Consider the following 18,273-nt stretch of genomic DNA (forward strand, 5'->3'; position numbering starts at 1 on the left):
ATGAGTGAATGAGATATAACTCTCTGGGACTGTCAGTCTTAAGGGATTCATATAGAATTAGAAACTGAACTGGGATGTTAAAGTTTACAGGGGAGGCCAAATAACATTACAGGCTGAATGCTGTAACTTTGGAGTTAAAAGAATCTGATTGAATCCTGTGATCTAGGAATTTACTTAGATTTTCTGACTCTCAGTTTTCTCATCTGTAGAACTGAAATAATACTGAGTTATTAGTATAACTAATGAAAGGGTTGAATGTACTGGTGTAACTGGAAGCACTGAGAACAGTGCTGGTCACGCAAATATCCAAGAATAGTTGTGGTTGGTTTCATTGGTACTATTGTGGTTGTCCTTGTGGCACTTGTTTGTTTCTATGCTGTCTCTGCCTACCCGGGAACCTGTAGGCTTTCCTGTGTTCATAATTCTCCTTGAAGTCAGTGAGGATGGAAATCTGTGGAACTTCCAGCCCCTACACACATGGCTTCAGTCAGGTTTCTTTGCCATCTCATCACGTCTTGCACATGCCTTGTCCAGATGCTTAAACTTGATCTATTCAGTCAGTATCTCTTCCTGCTGCCAGCAGATGCCTGAAGTTTCTTAGTGCTCATGAGGAAATGGTATTTTTTCCTTTTCAGACTCCTCCACTAAATGTAAATTTTTCACGTTGTTATGCAAAAGTAGCCCCACTTTGTACTCTGGAAATTCATTGGGAGAGAGAGGGAGAGAATTAATTTGTGCATGTGTCCGCATGTGAATACTGACATGCAGATACCATACCTTCTGCATCTGCTATCGGCTTTTGAAGCATCATGATTTGTACTTACAACAGATATCTGAGACAGGTAATGATGCTAACCTCCAGAACAGCTTGCCTTTCCAGCAGTCCTCTCTCCACTCCCAGATCTCACCTGCTTTACATAGTACTCCTGCCTCAGTTCTCACCTCTTATTTGTTTTCATCCATTGCTACTCTAGCAAGGCCATAAGCTTATGTCTTGCCATTTTGAAACTTTTTATAGAAATGTCATCACACATCAATGATAAAGGTTCAGTTCAGTTCAGTTCAGTTCAGTTCAGTCACTCAGTCATGTCCGACTCTTTGCGACCCCATGAACCGCGGCACGCCAGGCCTCCCTGTCCATCACCAACTCCCAGAGTCCACCCAAACCCATGTCCATTGAGTCGATGATGCCATCCATCCATCTCATCCTCTGTCATCCACTTCTCCTGACCTCAGTCTTTCCCAGCATCAGGGTCTTTTCCAGGGAGTCAGCTCTTCTCATGAGGTGACCAAAGTATTGGAGTTTCAGCTTCAGCATCAGTCCTTCCAATGAACACCCAGGACTGATCCCCTTTAAGATGGACTGGTTGTATCTCCTTGCAGTTCAGGGGACTCTCAAGGGTCTTCTCCAACACCACACTTCAAAAGCATCAATTTTTCAGCGCTCAGCTTTCTTTATAGTCCAACTCTCAAATCCATACATGACCACTGGAAAAACCATAGCCTTGACTAGATGGACATTTGTTGGCAAAGTACTGTTCTGCTTTTTAATATGCTGTCTAGGTTGGTCATAACTTTCCTCCCAAGGAGTAAGTGTCTTTTAATTTCATTGCTGCAATCACCATCTGCAGTGATCTTGGAGCCCAGAAAAATGAAGTCAGCCACTGTTTCCCCATCTATCTGCCAGGAAGTGTAATGCCACATTAAAAAATAAAAATCTAATTTCTTAAGGAAACTCCATAGTGTTTTTCATAGTGGCTGCATTAGTTTACATTCCTACCAACAGTATAGGAGGATTCCCTTCTCTCCACACCCTCTCCAGCATTTATTGTTTGTGAATTTTTTGATGATGGCCATTCTGACCAATGTGAGGTGATACCTCATTGTAGTTTTGATTTGCATTTCTCGGGGGGCAGGAGGAGAAGGGGATGACAGAGGATGAGATGGCTGGCTTGCATCACCAACTTGATGGGCATGAGTTTGAGTAAACTCCGGGAGTTTGTGATGGACAGGGAGGCCTGGCGTGCTGTGATTCATGGGGTCGCAAAGAGTTGGACACGACTGAGCAACTGAACTGAACTGAACTGAGTAATTAGTTATGTTGAGCATCTTTTCATATGTCTCTTGACCACATATATGTCTTCTTTGGAGAAATGTCTATTTAGGTCTTCTGTACATTTTTTTTTAATTGGGTTTTTTTTTTTTTTTTTGATGATATTAAGCCGTGTGTGCTGTTTATAAATTTGGAAACTAATCCATATGATCCTGAAATCCCACTCCTGAGCATATACCTCGAGAAGAAAATTGTCCAAAAGGATACATGTGCCCCTGTGTTCATAGCAGAACTATTTACAATGGCCAAGACATGGAAGTAACCTAAATGTCTATCAACGGAAGAATGGATAAAGAAGATGTGATACATAAATACAGAGGACTATTACACAGCCATTAAAAAGAATTAATGCCATTTACAGAAATACAGATGGATCTAGATATTGTCATACTGAATAAAGTAAGTCAGATAGAAAGAGAAATATATGATATTGCTTTTAGGTGGGATCTTAAAAAAATGAAACAAATGACCGTTTTACAAAATAGAGACAGACTCACAGACTTAGAGAATGAACTTGTGGTTAACGGGGGAAGGTTGGGAGAAAGGGATAACTAGGGAGTTTGGGATCAACAGGTACATACTTCTGTGTTTAAAATGGATAACCAACAAGGACCTACTGTATAGCACAGGTAACTCTGCTCAGTATTTTGAAACAAGCTAAATGGGAAAAGAATTAAGAAAAAAAGATACATGTGTATGTATAAGTGAATCACTCTGCTGTATACTTGAAAGTAACACAACATTATTCATCAACTCCAATATAATATAAAAAGTTTAAAAAAGAAGTTCTAAGGAGAAGCACACTCCAGTATCTTCCATAAGCTGCTACATCCCCAAACTGTGTGGATGGCTGCTGATGCTGCTGCTAAGTCGCTTCAGTCGTGTCCGACTCTGTGCGACCCCATAGATGGCAGCCCACCAGGCTCCCCCATCCCTGGGATTCTCCAGGCAAGAATACTGGAGTGGGTTGCCATTTCCTTCTCCAGTGCATGAAAGTGAAAAGTGAAAGTGAAGTCGCTCAGTCGTGTCCGACTGTTCGCGACCCCATGGACTGCAGCCTACCAGGCTCCTCCGTCCATGGGTTTTTCCAGGCAAGAGTACTGGAGTGGGGTGCCATTGCCTTCTCCAGTGTGGATGGCAGCCATTGTTAATTAACCACACTCTTTCTCCTGCAGTCTGTCTCTGTGCAGTACTGTAAGCATTCACCACTGATCAACTGGCCCTTGAAAATGAGGAAAAACCTATGGACCAAACCGGGACCCACCAAGTCCGTATAGTGCCTCTGTGTCCAGTCTCACTAAAGAGTGGGAAAGAAGTCAATTTCTTTAAAAAAGAATCCTATTTCTATGACTTACTTTGAGGTGAGGTCCTTGACATCAAATTCATGTTGGAAGGTTCTTTTGAGCAGGAGCATTCAGGTTTAGTCTTCAGTAGAAACAAAGGGAAAAAAAAAAAGCTATGAATGGTGGTTTAATACAGTATGTCAAGGACATGTCAGTTATGGTAGCCATCAGCCATAGGTAGCTATTTAATTTTCAAATGAAATAAATATTCATTTCCTCAGTTGTACTAACCCCAGTTCAAGTACTCGTAGCTGCTATATTGGACAGTGTAGATAAAGAAAATATCCATCATCACATATTTCTATAGGGCAGTGCAGAGCTAGAGGTTGTGTTTTGTACCCTACAAGATAGTTCTTTTTATACTTTGTAATCTGCTAACCCCCTTCTTCTTTCCCAAAACACACGAGACTGCCCTGTGCTAACTAAGCAAAAGCCTGTTAATGCTAGGATGCCATTCAAAGCAGAAGCAAGTCTTAACCGATGTGTAGGAGCAGAACAAGACCCATCAGTAGATCTATTATGATGCTTTTTCAAGGAAATTTACTTCTGGCTTCTTATACTATCTATAGGGTCTCCTAGTGAACATAAAAATAATGTTCCTTTTTGCTTTTAAATTTAGCCACATATATGAGACTAGAAACACACAATCCATTTCGTGAGTCTTCAGCTTCCTGTTAACATGACATTAGTAGAAGAATTCACCCTGTGATTATATGAAACAGGAAAATAACCGAACAAAAGAAGACTGGAATTTGATTTTTCTATTGGCTAAATTTAGTTGCCTGAGAAACAGGAGGAAATTATTTCAATTCCAAAATAATAAAACATCATCTAAATTTGCTTTTTCTCTTTTATTCAGGAGCTATAGTTGCCTTTGGTGTGGTAGGAGAAGGAAGGGCTGTTAAAAGGAAGAGACAGCCATTCATACAATTTCCTTTAACATTTTGTTCATGTTTCCCTTTTAAAACTTTCTGTCAGCTTTTATAATCATCCAGTTAAATTTGTCTATCCAGTTCTCCTAAAACCAGGTGGCATTTGAGTGCTATAAAATTAATATGAATGTGATGCAATGGACATAATTGCTTTCTAGAAAAATCTCATCCTTATGATTCATTGTCAGAGACACAACTGTGAGCCCGGAAGTTCCTAGAACATTGATATATCTGATTCCTCATGTACATTTAACCAAAAAAAGCTCTTTTTCAGGAAATAGGATCTCTGCTGGATTTTTTTCTTTTGGTTTTTTGGTTGTCTCAAATTATAAAGTCAGGAAATTTCTGAAATAATAATTTACTGCACTTGTGTGATTTGGCATAGTATATTTCAAGAAAAACATTCAAATCCACACGTTGTCAGTTTTGAATCTTATTTGTTAGCACCATGGCCTTTTGAGGTTCATGTGGTTTTATTTCCAGGTTTGCTGGTGTTGTAGCCCCACCATCTGTAACCCATCGACGAAATCATGAGGTCACTGAGTTCCCAGACCCCTCAACCTCTTGATGATGCTATTGTTAAAGAGTTCCAAAATGACTTGGGCTGCCTTGAGAGTAAGGGGAGAAAAGAAAAGTGAATTTTTCAAGGCTGCTGGAGCAAAAGGTCATTAATGTTCACAGTACAGCTTAGAGATTTATTAAAATTGGAAAAATTTGAAGTTTTCCTTTGCATAATCTAGAAGGAAAATAATTGTTAAGCTAACTAAGCGTATAAATCATTTTATAAGAAATGATCAGAAACGCAGATTGTGGAGTCCATTAGACCCAGGCTTAATTCCTAACTCTGTCACTTAGCAGCTGTGACTTCACCATCATGAGCCTTATTTTTACATCTACAAAGTGAGGCTGACAATACTTACCTCAAGAGATTTTCTCAAGAACTATGTGAAACACTGTGCAGTTTGTTATTAGTGTTAGTATTAGTGGTTAGGAAAACAAGCTATTTTTAAAAGAGATTTATAGAACATTATAGGCTTCATGAAAACAAAAAGTATAAGTGTTTCCAGCTTTTCTCTCTTTTCAGCTCTCATGGGAAGATTCAGTGTTTATGCACTGAAAGCAGGAATCAAGGGGGCCTGAGCATGATTAAAGTTGTGAGAGGAAAGGAACCTAGAGGGCAGATTAATTTGTAAAGTAAAGAGCTCTCTATGAAGGAAAAATAATAAGGAATCTAAAAGTGTTGAGAACTGAGAGAAAATGGTCCTAGAAGTTGAGGGGATAGCCAGAAAGAGGGAGAAGCATAGCAGTGTGACACAGGAAAACCAGATAAGTCAGGAACATCTGAGGAAGTGTTGTGCAGTGTAATTCCCTAGTTGCCACTTTTATTGAGAGTCTTCTTTAAAAAAAAACTTTTTTTTTAATTAAAGTATAGTTGATTTATATTATTGTCTCAATTTCTACTATACAGTGATTCAGTTATACATATATACATTCTTTTTCATATTTTTTCCGTTATGGTTTATCACAGAATATTGAATAGAGTTCTTTGTGCTATGCAGTAGAACCTTGATGTTTATCCATTCTTTATGTAGTACTTGGCATGTGCTAATCCCAAACTCCCAATCCATCCCTCCCCCAGTGCCCCCTTGACAACTACAAGTCCGTTCTCTATCTCTGAGTCTGTTTCTGTTTTGCATATAAGTTAATTTGTGTCATATTTTAGAGTTCACATACAATTGATACATGTAGTATTTTTCTTTCTCTGTCTGACTTAATTTAGTGTGATAACCTCTAGGTCCATCCATGTTGCTGAAAATGGCATTTACTCATTCTTTTTATGGTTGAGTAGTATTCCATCATTATGTGTGCGTGCGTGTGTGTGTGTGTGTGTATGTGTGTGTGAGACATCTTCTTCATCCATTCGTCTACTGCTGTATTTCCACACCTTGGCTATTGTTAATGGTGCTGCTATGAACATAAGGATGTATGTATTTTTTGAATTATTGCTTTGTCCATAAACATGCCAGGAGTGGGATTGCTGGGTCATATGGCAGGTCTATTTTTAGTTTTATGGAAAACCTTCATACTGTTCTGCATAGTGACTACACCAATGTGGCTACACCACATTCTCACCAACAATGTGGTAGTTGTTGTTCAGTCACTCAGTTGTGTCCAACTTTTTTGCAACCCCATGGATTGCAGCACACCAGGCTTCCCTGTCCTTCACCATCTCCTGGAGCTTGCTCAAACTCATGTCCATTGAGTTGGTGATGACCATCTAACCATCTCATCCTCTGTCATCCCTTTCTGTTCCTGCCTTCAGTCTTACCCAGGATCAGGATCTTTTCCAATGAGTTGGCTATTCACATCAGGTGGCCAAAGTATTGGAGCCTCAGCCTCAGCCTCAGTCCCTCCAATTAATATTCAGGATTCATTTCCTTTAGGATTGACTGGTTTGATCTCCTTGCTATCCAAGGGACTCTCAAAAGTCTTCTCCAACACCACAGTTCAAAAGCATCAATTCTTTTTGAAACACAGCCTTCTTTATGGTCCAACTCTCACATTCATACATGACTACTGAAAAAATCATAGCTTTGACACATGGAGTTTGTTGGCCAAATGATGTCTCTGCTTTTTAATATGCTGTCTAGGTTCGTCATAGCTTTTCTTCCAAGGAGCAAGTGTCTTTTAATTTCATGGCTACACTCACCATCTGCAGTGATTTTGAAACCCAAGAAAATAAAGTCTGTCACTGTTTCCACTGCTTCCCCATCTATTTGCCATGAAGTGATGGGACCGGATGCCATGATTTTGGTTTTTTGAATATTGAGTTTTAAGCCAGCTTTTTCACTCTCCTCTTTCACTTTCATCAAGAGGCTGCTTAGTTCCTCTTTACTTTCTGCTGTAAAGGTGGTGTCATCTGCATATTTGAGGTTATTGATATTTCTCCCAGTCTTGATTCTAGCTTGTGCTGTATCCGGCCCAGCATTTCACATGATGTACTCTGCATAGAAGTTAAATAAGCAGGGTAGCAGCATGTAGCCTTGACGTACTGCTTTCCCAATTTGGAACCAGTCTGTTGTTCTATGTCTGGTTCTGGAGACATTATGAGGATTAATTCATTTAATTTAGTACAGCTCTACAAGGCAGGAGCTATGATTATTTTCATTCCACAGATGTTAAAACTGAGGTACAGGGGAGTCAGTTAACTTGGCCAAAGTCATACACAGGGAGTAGCAGGGCTTGTGTTAGCATCAAATATTCTAATGCTGGGTCCATACTCTCGTCCTCTATACCAGAGTTACCCAATTCCCAGGCCATGGACCAGTACCCAGTAACAGTCTGTGGTCTGTTAGGAATCAGGCCATGTAGCAAGAGGTGAGTAGCTCTTCAGAGAGTGAAGCTTCATCTATATTTACAGCTGCTCCCCATCACTCACATTACCGCCTGAGTTCTGCCTCCTGTCAGATCAGTGGTGCCATTAGATTCTCATAGGAACATAAATTGTAGTATACTTGAATTATCCTGAAATCATCCCCACCAGGTCTGTGGGAAAATTGTCTTTCATGAAACCAGTCCCTGGTACCAAAAAGGTGGGGAATATTGGCGTCTCATACGTAAGATGAACAACCTCAATGGCAGTTTGCCTTGTTTTATAAATGGTTGGTTTGTAGTCAGCAATCTTGCCACTCAAGTGTGGTCCATAGGCAGTGGGATCAGTGACATCTGGGAACAGTCTCAGGCCCCCCACTCCAGACTCTTGAGACAGGAACTATGTCTTAACAAGCTTTCCACATGACCCATGAACATGCATAGCCTGAGAAGCTGCTCCAGGATATGAATATATAGGAGATGGGCTGTCTTATTAGTATCCATCATCATGCTTGCTGCCTATGAGTAGAATTACTGTTAATCTACAAATAGGTTGAACAGGAAATAAATTCACAAGCTGAGAGAATAATACCTGTTTTCTCCTCAACTGAGTGAATGATGCCTGGGGCCTCTGGACCCACTGCAGCAACAGGCACATAGTAGATTCCCCATCATATTTCTTGCACTGAGATGAAAATGTTGTGTGATAGAGACATCCAGCATAGTAGCATTCTGCTGCAACGTTTAAAAAGGCTGGATAGTGCCAGGGCAAGCAGAACAGAGATTATGCACTTAATCTTAATGCAGCTTTAAGACAAGCTCTGCTCAGCTGGTTCCCCTGTGAACTGGAGGTGATTCTGTTCTCTCTTGGGCTCTCTATTGTCTTGGTGCTGTGTGCAACTCATTCAGAAACTAATTAAGTTTCAGGATCAGTTTGTCCTGTTAAAAGAGTGTATATATGCTGAAGAGGTGGGTTTTTTTTTTTAATTACTTAAGTTTTCTAAGTGAAAGGACAATTATAATTTGCTGCTAAAATTAGCCAAAAGTCAGCTTTCATCAAAATAATTCTCAGCAGACATTAGTCTCTGTAAAACCAGAGTATTGTAAGGAAGGCAACAAACGGATTTACATAGCCATGGAAAATGTATTGATAATCTGGCCATATTAATTCTGTCCTCTAACAGAGTGTGAAATTACTTGTTTACTCCACTTATCTGGGGCTGGAGGTATCTGATCACTGGTTGACAGAGCTGTATTTTGTGATCACCTTTCAACCATGAGCTTCAGCTGGGCCAGGGCCAAACAGTCTGACTTCACTGGCCTGTATACCACCTCTAAAGTCAAGGTCAGGACTCCTGCTACATCTGGGCAGCCAGAGGAACTCATAATCTCCAATATGTCCATCTAGGTATGGCTTTCACTTGTGCATGGGTATGTCCTATATCCCATCCCCCGAAAGTGAGCATCTATAGTGGTTTCATCATCAGTATATAAATATTATCAAGGTGAACACTATTAGGGATACAATAAAGTATAAGAAGTAGTCCCTAACCTAAAGTAGACTAACCACTGTGGTAAAATAGGCCCTGCTGATGCTCTGCCCAGTTTCCCTTCATCAAGGTAGTGCATCTATCCTCCAGTGCCCAATAGATGTGAGCATTGGCTGCTAATGGCTCATAGCTGCCCTTTTTCTGGAGACTTGACCAATTGCTCTCAGCTCATGGGAAACTGGGACCAAATCTGAGGGGTTATGGTTCCCCACCTCTAGCCAAACTGTAAGCCTGAAGGAGCCAAAGAAAGAACTTGTATTCCCAAAGCATTGTGAGCGCCATGGAAATGGAGTCACCCTACAAGACTGGGTCATGTTGGGGTTTGGCTCACATTTCTAGTGGCTTGACATCCCATGATCAGAGTGCCATCATGGTTGGATCAGGGCTCTTTTCCCACTGTGTTTTCACATGGCAGATGGCCTGGAGAGTTCTGTGGGTCTCTTTTATAAGAGCACTAATGTTGTTCATGAGGGTTCCACCCTCTTGAGGCTCCACCTTCTAATCTCACCACCTTCAAGGATTAGGATTTCAACCTTGGGGGTGGGGCACATTAAGACTACAGCAACAGGAAGCTAGCCAACAGTGGTCTGTTAGTCAGTGGAGATTAGTCTGTTAGGTCCCTGAAGAAAAGAAGAAGGGGGAAATCAATGAGAAAAGGAGAAATAAATAATGACCTTATACAGCCTTAGACAGTCATAAGTTTTTTTTTCTCCTCTAGTTCAACCATTGTATTGGCACTAGATTGATTTTTCTTGAATGATTATTTCATCATCTATTTTCCAAGCTCTCAATCCTCCAAATCTTCACCATCGCCTAAAAGAATGATTCATTAAAAAGTTTTTGAATCATATACCCAATTGGTTAAAAGAAAGTCTGTAAACATGTGCTTCCTGTTCATTTTTTTTATTCACTTATCGACAATTTAAATTTACTATCAACTCAGAATACTCAGAATAGCTCAGAATACTACATACACTTACAGCTTAAGATGTCATTCATGGTTATGGCATAAAAGAAGCTTTCCTAATAGTTTTAAATTATTTTAGGCAGCCTTTGGCCTATGTGATCAGATTGTCACATGTTTTACTATCTACCTTCAAAATATGTGAGAGTTATCAGCTAATCAATGTATATGAATCCTCAGACAAACTACTGATTTGAGAGGCAGCTCTGTGCTCTTAGGTGGAAAGTGTTATGCCCAGACTGTGGACTGAAAAGACAGAATGAATTTAAGTGAGAGAGTTCCAGTTGGCAGTGGGAGAATGAGTGATTTAACCTTGAGAGCAGTCAAATTACAATAATAATAGCTCCACTTTTGGAGCATCTACTGTATACTTGGGCTTCCCTGATAGCTCAGTTGGTAAAGAATCTGCCCGTGATGCAGGAGACCCCTGTTTGATTCCTTGGTCAGGAAGATTCGCTGGAGAAGGGATAAGCTATCCACCCCAGTACTCTTGGGCTTCCCTGTGGCTCAGCTTGCAAAGAATCTGTCTGCAATGCGAGAGACCTGGGTTTGACCCGTGGGGTTGGGAAGATCCCCTGGAGAAGGAAAAGGCTACCCACTCCAGTATTCTGGTGTAAAGAATTCCATGGACTACACTCCATGGAGTCTCAAAGAGTTGGACACAACTGAGCGACTTTCACTTTCACTATATGCTTGGCATTGTGCTAATCACTTTAAATGTATTATTTCATCTGCCCTTCATATCAGCTTCAAGGTAGGTATCACTACAAGAGAGGTTAAGAATCCTGTTCAAGTTTATATAGTAAGTGAAGGAACCAGGATTTGACCCTGGAAGGAACTATGTGTCTTGACAGTCTTTTTTCCATCACATCCCAAGACGCAGCCTTAGAGTAGGTGTCCCATTCCATAATCACACTTGTTTTATATAAAAAGGAGTCCTGGATGAAAGGAGCCAGACTGAAAAGGTTCCCATCTTTGTGACATTCTGGAAAAGGCAAAACTGTGGAGACAGTAAAAAGAATCAGTGGTTGCCAGAAGTTAGAAGGTATGAATAAGTAGAGCACAGAGGATTGTTAGGGCGGTGAAACTACTTGGTGTGGTACTATAATGGGTGTTCAAGTTCAGTTTAGTTCAGTTCAGTTGCTCAGTCATGTCCAACTCTTTGCAACCCCATGAATTGCAGCACTCCAGGCCTCCCTGTCCATCACCAACTCCCGGAGTTTACTCAAACTCATGTCCATCGAGTGGTGATGCCATCCAACCATCTCATCCTCTGTCATCCCCTTCTCCTCCTGCCTCCAGTCCCTCCCAGCATCAGGGTCTTTTCCAATGAGTCAGCTCTTCACATGAGATGGCCAAAGTATTGGAGTTTCAGCTTCAGCATCAGTCCTTCCAATGAACACCCAGGACTGATCTCCTTTAGGATGGACTGATTGGATCTCCTTGCAGTCCAAGGGACTCTCAAGAGTCTTCTCCAACACCATAGTTCAAAAGCATCAATTTTTCGGCACTCAGCTTTCCTTATAATCCAACTCTCACATCCATACATGACCACTGGAAAAACCATAGCCTTGACTAGATGGACCTTTGTTGGCAAAGTAATGTCTCTGCTTTTAATATGCTATCTAGGAAAGTAATGGGTGTACACATTATTATACATTTGCCCAAACTCATGGAACATGCGACTCCAAGAATTAACCCTGATGTTAACTGTGGACTTTGGGTGACTATGATGTGTCACTGGAGGTTCACTGATTGTAACAAACATCAGTTCAGTTCAGTCGCTCAGTTGTGTCCGACTTTTTGTGACCCCATGGACTGCAGCGCACTAGGCTTCCCTATCCATCACAAACACCAACATAATGGAGATAAAAAGGTGGCAAATGGGTCCCTGAACCTTCCTCTCAATTTTGTTATGAACCTAAAACATCTCTTAAAAAAAAACAGTGTTTAAGAAAAATCGCGGGGGGGAGGGATGGAGGGGATAGACATGGCTATGAGTCTATAAGGATAGGGCCAGTTAGAAAGAGGTAGCAATGCATCCCAGAGATAGAAGAGGCCACTCAGAACTCAGCAGAGCAGTGTGGATCCAAGGAGCCAGTTAATGCTTTGGGAAAGCAGAATTCATGAAGGATAATCTGTTCTTATCAAAAAGTTGATACTTAATTATTTTCCAATATTGTCTGATACAAAGCCTCTTCATACTTGTCTATTTTTCCTCTGTGTGCCTTTTTATAAATCAGAGTTCATATATGCTATGCCTTCTATGTTGCTCTAATAATTGGTCTGCTCACAGTCTGTAAAAATAGAGGAACCATCATTTACTAAGCTGTGCATTTATGATTTGTGCATTTCCTACATATGAATAGAATTTATTTAAAAAATAGAATGATTCTGTATGGAAGTTGAAATAAGTCAAGGATATTGTCATATTCACTGTTGCTTGGTAGATTCAAACAATTCTTCAATCAACCATTTCATATATGATAAATACTAGTGTGGGCTAAGAGATAGAAAACTGGCATTCCAGTCTTAGCTCTGCTGTTAGAATAACTGTGTGACACTGTTAAGGTACCCAGTCCCCTCTGAGCTTGGATTTCCTCATTTATAAAAAGCAAATGCCCCAAATTCCCTATAATTTTCAGTATGATAGAGGATAGAGCAATTCTCACCCTCAAACTAATCCCATAGCACATATTGAAACAGAATCCCAGCTCTTCCCAACTGCAAACTCCCCTTACCTGATATTTTAGAGCAGAGATTGGGATACATTTCCAATTGGAGGGGCCAGGGAGTAGGTATTTCAGGCTTTACAGGCCATGCAGCCTCTGTTGAAAGTACTCTGAGCTGCCATCTATTAAGGTATCCACATACACTATGTAGATACATGACAAGGTCTGTGTTCCAACAAAACTTTATGTATCAAAGCAGGTGGCAAGACAGATTGGGCACACAGGCCATAGTTTGCCCATTTCTGTTCTAGGACATAACTTTTTGGGATTCAGTTCAACTTCCCTTCAGCATATATGGGAAAAACCATCTGTTCACAATAATTAAATAAAATGGGGATGAGAGACTTGGAGGGCTTCCCTGGTAGCTCAGCTGGTAAAGAATCTGCCTACAATGCAGGAGACCTCAGTTTGATTGCTGGGTCAGGAACATCCCCTGGAGAAGGGATAGGCTACCTACTCCAGCATTCTTGGACTTCCCTGATGGCTTAGATAGTAAAGAATCTCCTGCAATGCAGGAGACCTGGGTTCGATCCCTGGATTGGAAAGATCCCCTGGAGGAGGGCATGACTATCCACTCCAGTATCCTTGCCTGGAGTACCCCCATGGGCAAGAGGAGCCTAGCAGGTACAGTTCATGGGGTCACAAAGAGTTGGACATGACTGAGCAGCTAAGCACAGCACAGAGACTTGGAATGTACAAGGGAGGGAGAGTAGAGAGCCTTATGATGCAGGATTGGGAGAGAAAATTCCAGTGATATCTGCTATGAAGGAGAGGAATTGTCACTTTGGAAAAATTGGCTTTGGCATGGAGCTAGCTGCTAAGTTTGGAGAAACCAGCTGGTGTATGTGTGTGTGTGTGTGTGTGTGTGTGTGTGTGTTTGCAGGTGTGTGGGTACATGTATGTGTAGGAGGTTACAGTGTACTCCAGCCTACTGTGGTTATCAGGTACCAAGGGGACTCGCTGAATATTTGTTGAGAAAGGGAAGGAAGAGGGATGGATTATCCTCATTTATAGATGAAGAAATTCCACTGTGGGACTCCAGTGTTGTTTCTCATAAGGAATCTACAGGGAAGCAGAATTTCATGGGAAGAATATTGATCTCACCCTGGAGAGGATCTGTCAACATCTCTACAGGCCCGCCCTTCTCAGAAGAGGAGAGTATTGTTGGGCTCAGAGTTCCCTATAATCCTGAGCTGCGGTCATGCAAAGTGTCAGTGAAAGGTGGCCATATGAAGACAGGAAGGGGGGCTGCAGTTACCACTTGTGGCAGCTGCTTCCATAGGTTAGGCTTTATGCTCTCCCTAAATGGTCACAGTCGCATTTCTGACATGGCAGCAGGAGCAAGGAAGGGAAACGGACTTATGAAAATGGACTTATGCATTCAAGTCTGGAGATCAGAAACATCTTGGGAAAGGAGGCCAGAGTTTGTAGAAAGGAAAATTGTCCCTCTGTGCCATCACACAGAAGCTGGATTTGGGGGAAACCTTAACATCTTGGAATGTCTTAAAATTGATGAATTAACAACTATGTAAAATTTCACACAAGCCATGCTCTTACTAGAGAGCTGATTAAGGTTTGCAGTCTACTGCACTAATTCAGTAATATAATTTCATAGCTAAAAATTTTGCTATGCAAATATATGCAAATCATATAAGAAAACAGTGTTCTTAGCCAAGTGCATTAGCACCTATTTCTTTGGTTTTGTTTGTTAGTTTCACTGGAACTCTGGCCCTACTAGATAAATAATATATTCAGTACTCAAAAGTGTGTAACATTTTCCTGAAGGGTGATTGAGAGACTTTCTCTTTTGACAAATACTGTAGTGATTGGCATGTCTGTTTTCCTCTTTTTCTTGCCTAAAACAGAATGAAGAAGATGAGCAACATTTATGAGTCAGCTGCCAATACACTGGGAATCTTTAACAGCCCCTGCCTGACCAAAGTTGAGCTACGTGTGGCATGCAAAGGCATTTCCGACAGAGATGCCCTTTCCAAACCAGACCCCTGTGTCATCCTCAAGATGCAGTCCCACGGGCAGTGGTTTGAGGTAGGCATGTCCAGTGAAATGGAGAGAAGCATGGCAGGAGAGATTCGAAAATGTTTTGGCATTTCCTGTCTTCAGGTGGTTTATTTTGGTGAGACAGAAAATTCTAGAAATGAATATGATCACATTTCTGCTCGTATCATGATTTTTTAATTTATTTATATATTTATTTATATATTTAAATTAAAAAAATTTATATTAGAGTATAGTTGATTAACAATGTTATATTAGATTCAGGTGTAGAGCAAAGTGATTCAGCTATACGTATATATGTATCTATTCTTTTTCAAATTAGTTTCCCATTTATGTTATTACAAAATATTGAGCAGAGGTCCTTGTGCTATGCAGTAGGTCCTTGTTGATTATCTGTTTTATATATAGCAGTGTGTATATGTTAATCCCAAACTCCCAATTTACCCCTCCCCTCCATCCTTCCCCATCTGCTAACCATAAATTCACTCTCTAAGTCTGTGAGTCTGTTTCTGTTCTATAAATAAGTTCATTTATATATATTTTTTTGGATTCCACATATAAGCAATATCATATATTTGTTGTTTGGTATCTGAATTTTTTTAACTTAGTATGATAATCTCTAGGTCCATCCATGTTTCTACAAATGGCGATATTCCTTTCTTCTTATGGTTGAGTAGTGTTCCACTGTGTATATGTACCATATCTTCTTTAGCCATTCATCTGTCAGTGGACATTTAGGTTGCTTCCATATCATGATATTTTAATATTGTGGATATTTTGACATTTACCATTAACTTATGTGCTCATTGTGGATATAGTATCTTCTGGGGATGGGCAGCAGGGACTGCTTTACTGGGGCCACATCACACACTTATTTTGGGGGAATAAACAATATTAGCTAAACTTTATTGGGTGCTTATTAAGTATCAGGCACTGTTCTAAGTGCTTTATGTAAAACAACTAATTTCATCTGTACAATAATCCTATGAGGAAACAGAAAGATTAAGGATTTGCTCAGGATTATCCAGTTTATAAGTGGAATAGCTAACATTTCCCAGTCAAGCTCCAGGGCCTATTGCTATTTTATACTTACAGTGCCCATTGGTGTGGCCTTTGATATTTTGTGTGGCAATACAGCATGTTGAATTCTGCAGTTGGGTTTTGTTGGTTTATTTAAAATTGAAACAAATTGGACAAGGACTGGTTTTTAAGTTTGGGAGGGTAGATATTGTTTTCTTTGTTATGCTGCTGCTGCTGCTGCTAAGTTGCATCAGTCATTCCCGACTCTGTGCGACCCCATAGACAGCAGCCCACCAGCCTCCCCCCGTCCCTGGGATTCTCCAGGCAAGAACACTGGAGTGGATTGTCATTTCCTTCTCCAATGCATGGAAGTGAAAAGTGAAACTGAAGTTGCCCAGTCATATCTCCGACTCTTAGCGACCCCACGGACTGCAGCCTACCAGGCTCCTCCGTCCATGGGATTTTCCAGGCAAGAGTACTGGAGTAGGTTGCCATTGCCTTCTCCATTCTTTATTCTAGGTACCTGGTTCCGTTCAGTTTAGTCTCTCAGTCATGTCCAGTTCTCTGTGACCCCATGGACTGCAGCACACCAGGCTTCCCTGTCCATCACCAACTCCCAGAACTTGCTCAAATTCATGTCTGTCGAGTCGGTGATACTATTCAACCATCTCATCCTCTGTCATCCCCTTCTCCTCCTGCCTTCAATCTTTCCCAGCATCAGGGTCTTTTCAAATGAATCAGCTCTTCACATCAGGTGGCCAAACTATTGGAGCTCCAGCTTCAGCATCAGTCCTTCTAATGAATAGTCAGGACTGATTTTCCTTTAGGATGGACTGATTGGATCTCCTTGCAGTCCATGGGACTCTCAAGAGTCTTCTCCAACACCATAGTTCAAAAGCATCAATTCTTCGGCGCTCAGCTTTCTTTATGGTCTAACTCTCACTTCCATACATGGCTACTGTTAGCAATGTTTTAAAAAGATCTGGTCTCAGGTGAAATTTGGGATAGGGAGGAATAGGGGATGCAGCTGTGGAAGCAGTTATTATCATCTCTAAGGGAACGAGATGACCAGCAGAATTTGGATGAGGGTTTTGAATCCATGCTGAGTAGGGCAAGTGTACACAAATACCTTGCTTGGATCCCTCAGGACAGACTTCAGGCCTGTTTTTATCTGTTTGCATGGAGCTGACAGGTACTTCTTTCGGGACCAAGGTCTTCACTCCACAGTAAGAAAAAGGTTCAGAAGATCTCATAGGTAGTAGGTTTACTTACTTGTACATATGTGATAAAATGTACTTCTCTGAAAGGATAGGTGAGCAGATGAAATGCAGGTGAGAAGGCAACAACACATGAGGAAATCAATGACAGATGGTAGATTGGGGATCTTCCTTTAACCTCCATCTTATCCAGGGCTTATATTGTAAATATAAAATAGCGCTCACAGGAATCTTAATGTGTAACGTCTCTTTTTCCCCTTCTAAATATTCTCCCTGACTGTTGGTGGACTTCTTGTCTTTTATTTTTTGTTTAACAAAACTAAGTGGAATATCTACATTAGGAAAAAGAGACTCGTGGAAAATTAGAGGAAAAGACTTAATCTCCTAAGAGTCCCTTTACATCATTTGTTTATTTGTATACATTTCTTTTCAGTCTTTTCCTTCTGGCATTCATATTCTTACATGATATTTACGATGCACGTAAAATTTTCTTTTGTGATTTTATTACCTAGCAGAATATGTTTTTTTCCATATTGCTATAATATTCATAATCTTAATTTTAAGCCTGCATTATATCCCATCAAGTAGATTTATTTGATCATTTTCCTTTTTTTTTTTTCACTTTTTAGTTGTTTTCAAAATTACCCTATTTTAAATAATGCGGCAGTATCCATCTTTAAGCATAAGGCTTTCCTCTTCCTTTTGGATTAGTTCCTATGAGAGTCTGTCAAAGTGGAACTAATGGAACAGGATAGGACACTTTGGGGGCTTTGGTGCATTTGCCAAATTGCTTTTCCAAAGCATTCTTCTACAGAGTTACTTGAAGTGTGTTTGCACACAGCTACCAGCTTGCAAACATTTTGTTACCAGTGCACAGTGAAATCAGAAACTTGTGCCACACTGTAAGCTAATTCACTGCTTCCTTCATCTCTAAACTCTTCCTTTTTAAATAGTGTCAGCTGAACTTCCAGCATCCTTAGTGACATGACTGAGTTATATTTTGGAACTTTTGAG

General features: G+C 40.6%; 1 protein-coding gene across 3 annotated transcripts in view; it reads left to right on the forward strand.

Annotated features, from left to right (window-relative positions):
• The window catches only part of CPNE4 (copine 4), a 689,746-nt gene that overhangs the window by 167,505 nt on the left and 503,968 nt on the right, over positions 1-18,273 (forward strand). For all 3 annotated transcript variants that reach the window (XM_070466753.1, XM_070466751.1, XM_070466752.1), the window contains one exon: positions 14,872-15,052. In XM_070466753.1, the coding sequence (XP_070322854.1) occupies positions 14,872-15,052 (181 nt within the window). The remainder of the gene's footprint in view (positions 1-14,871; positions 15,053-18,273) is intronic.

This window comes from Odocoileus virginianus, chromosome 4 (genome assembly GCF_023699985.2).
Source record: "Odocoileus virginianus isolate 20LAN1187 ecotype Illinois chromosome 4, Ovbor_1.2, whole genome shotgun sequence".
Taxonomy (NCBI): Eukaryota; Metazoa; Chordata; class Mammalia; order Artiodactyla; family Cervidae; genus Odocoileus; species Odocoileus virginianus.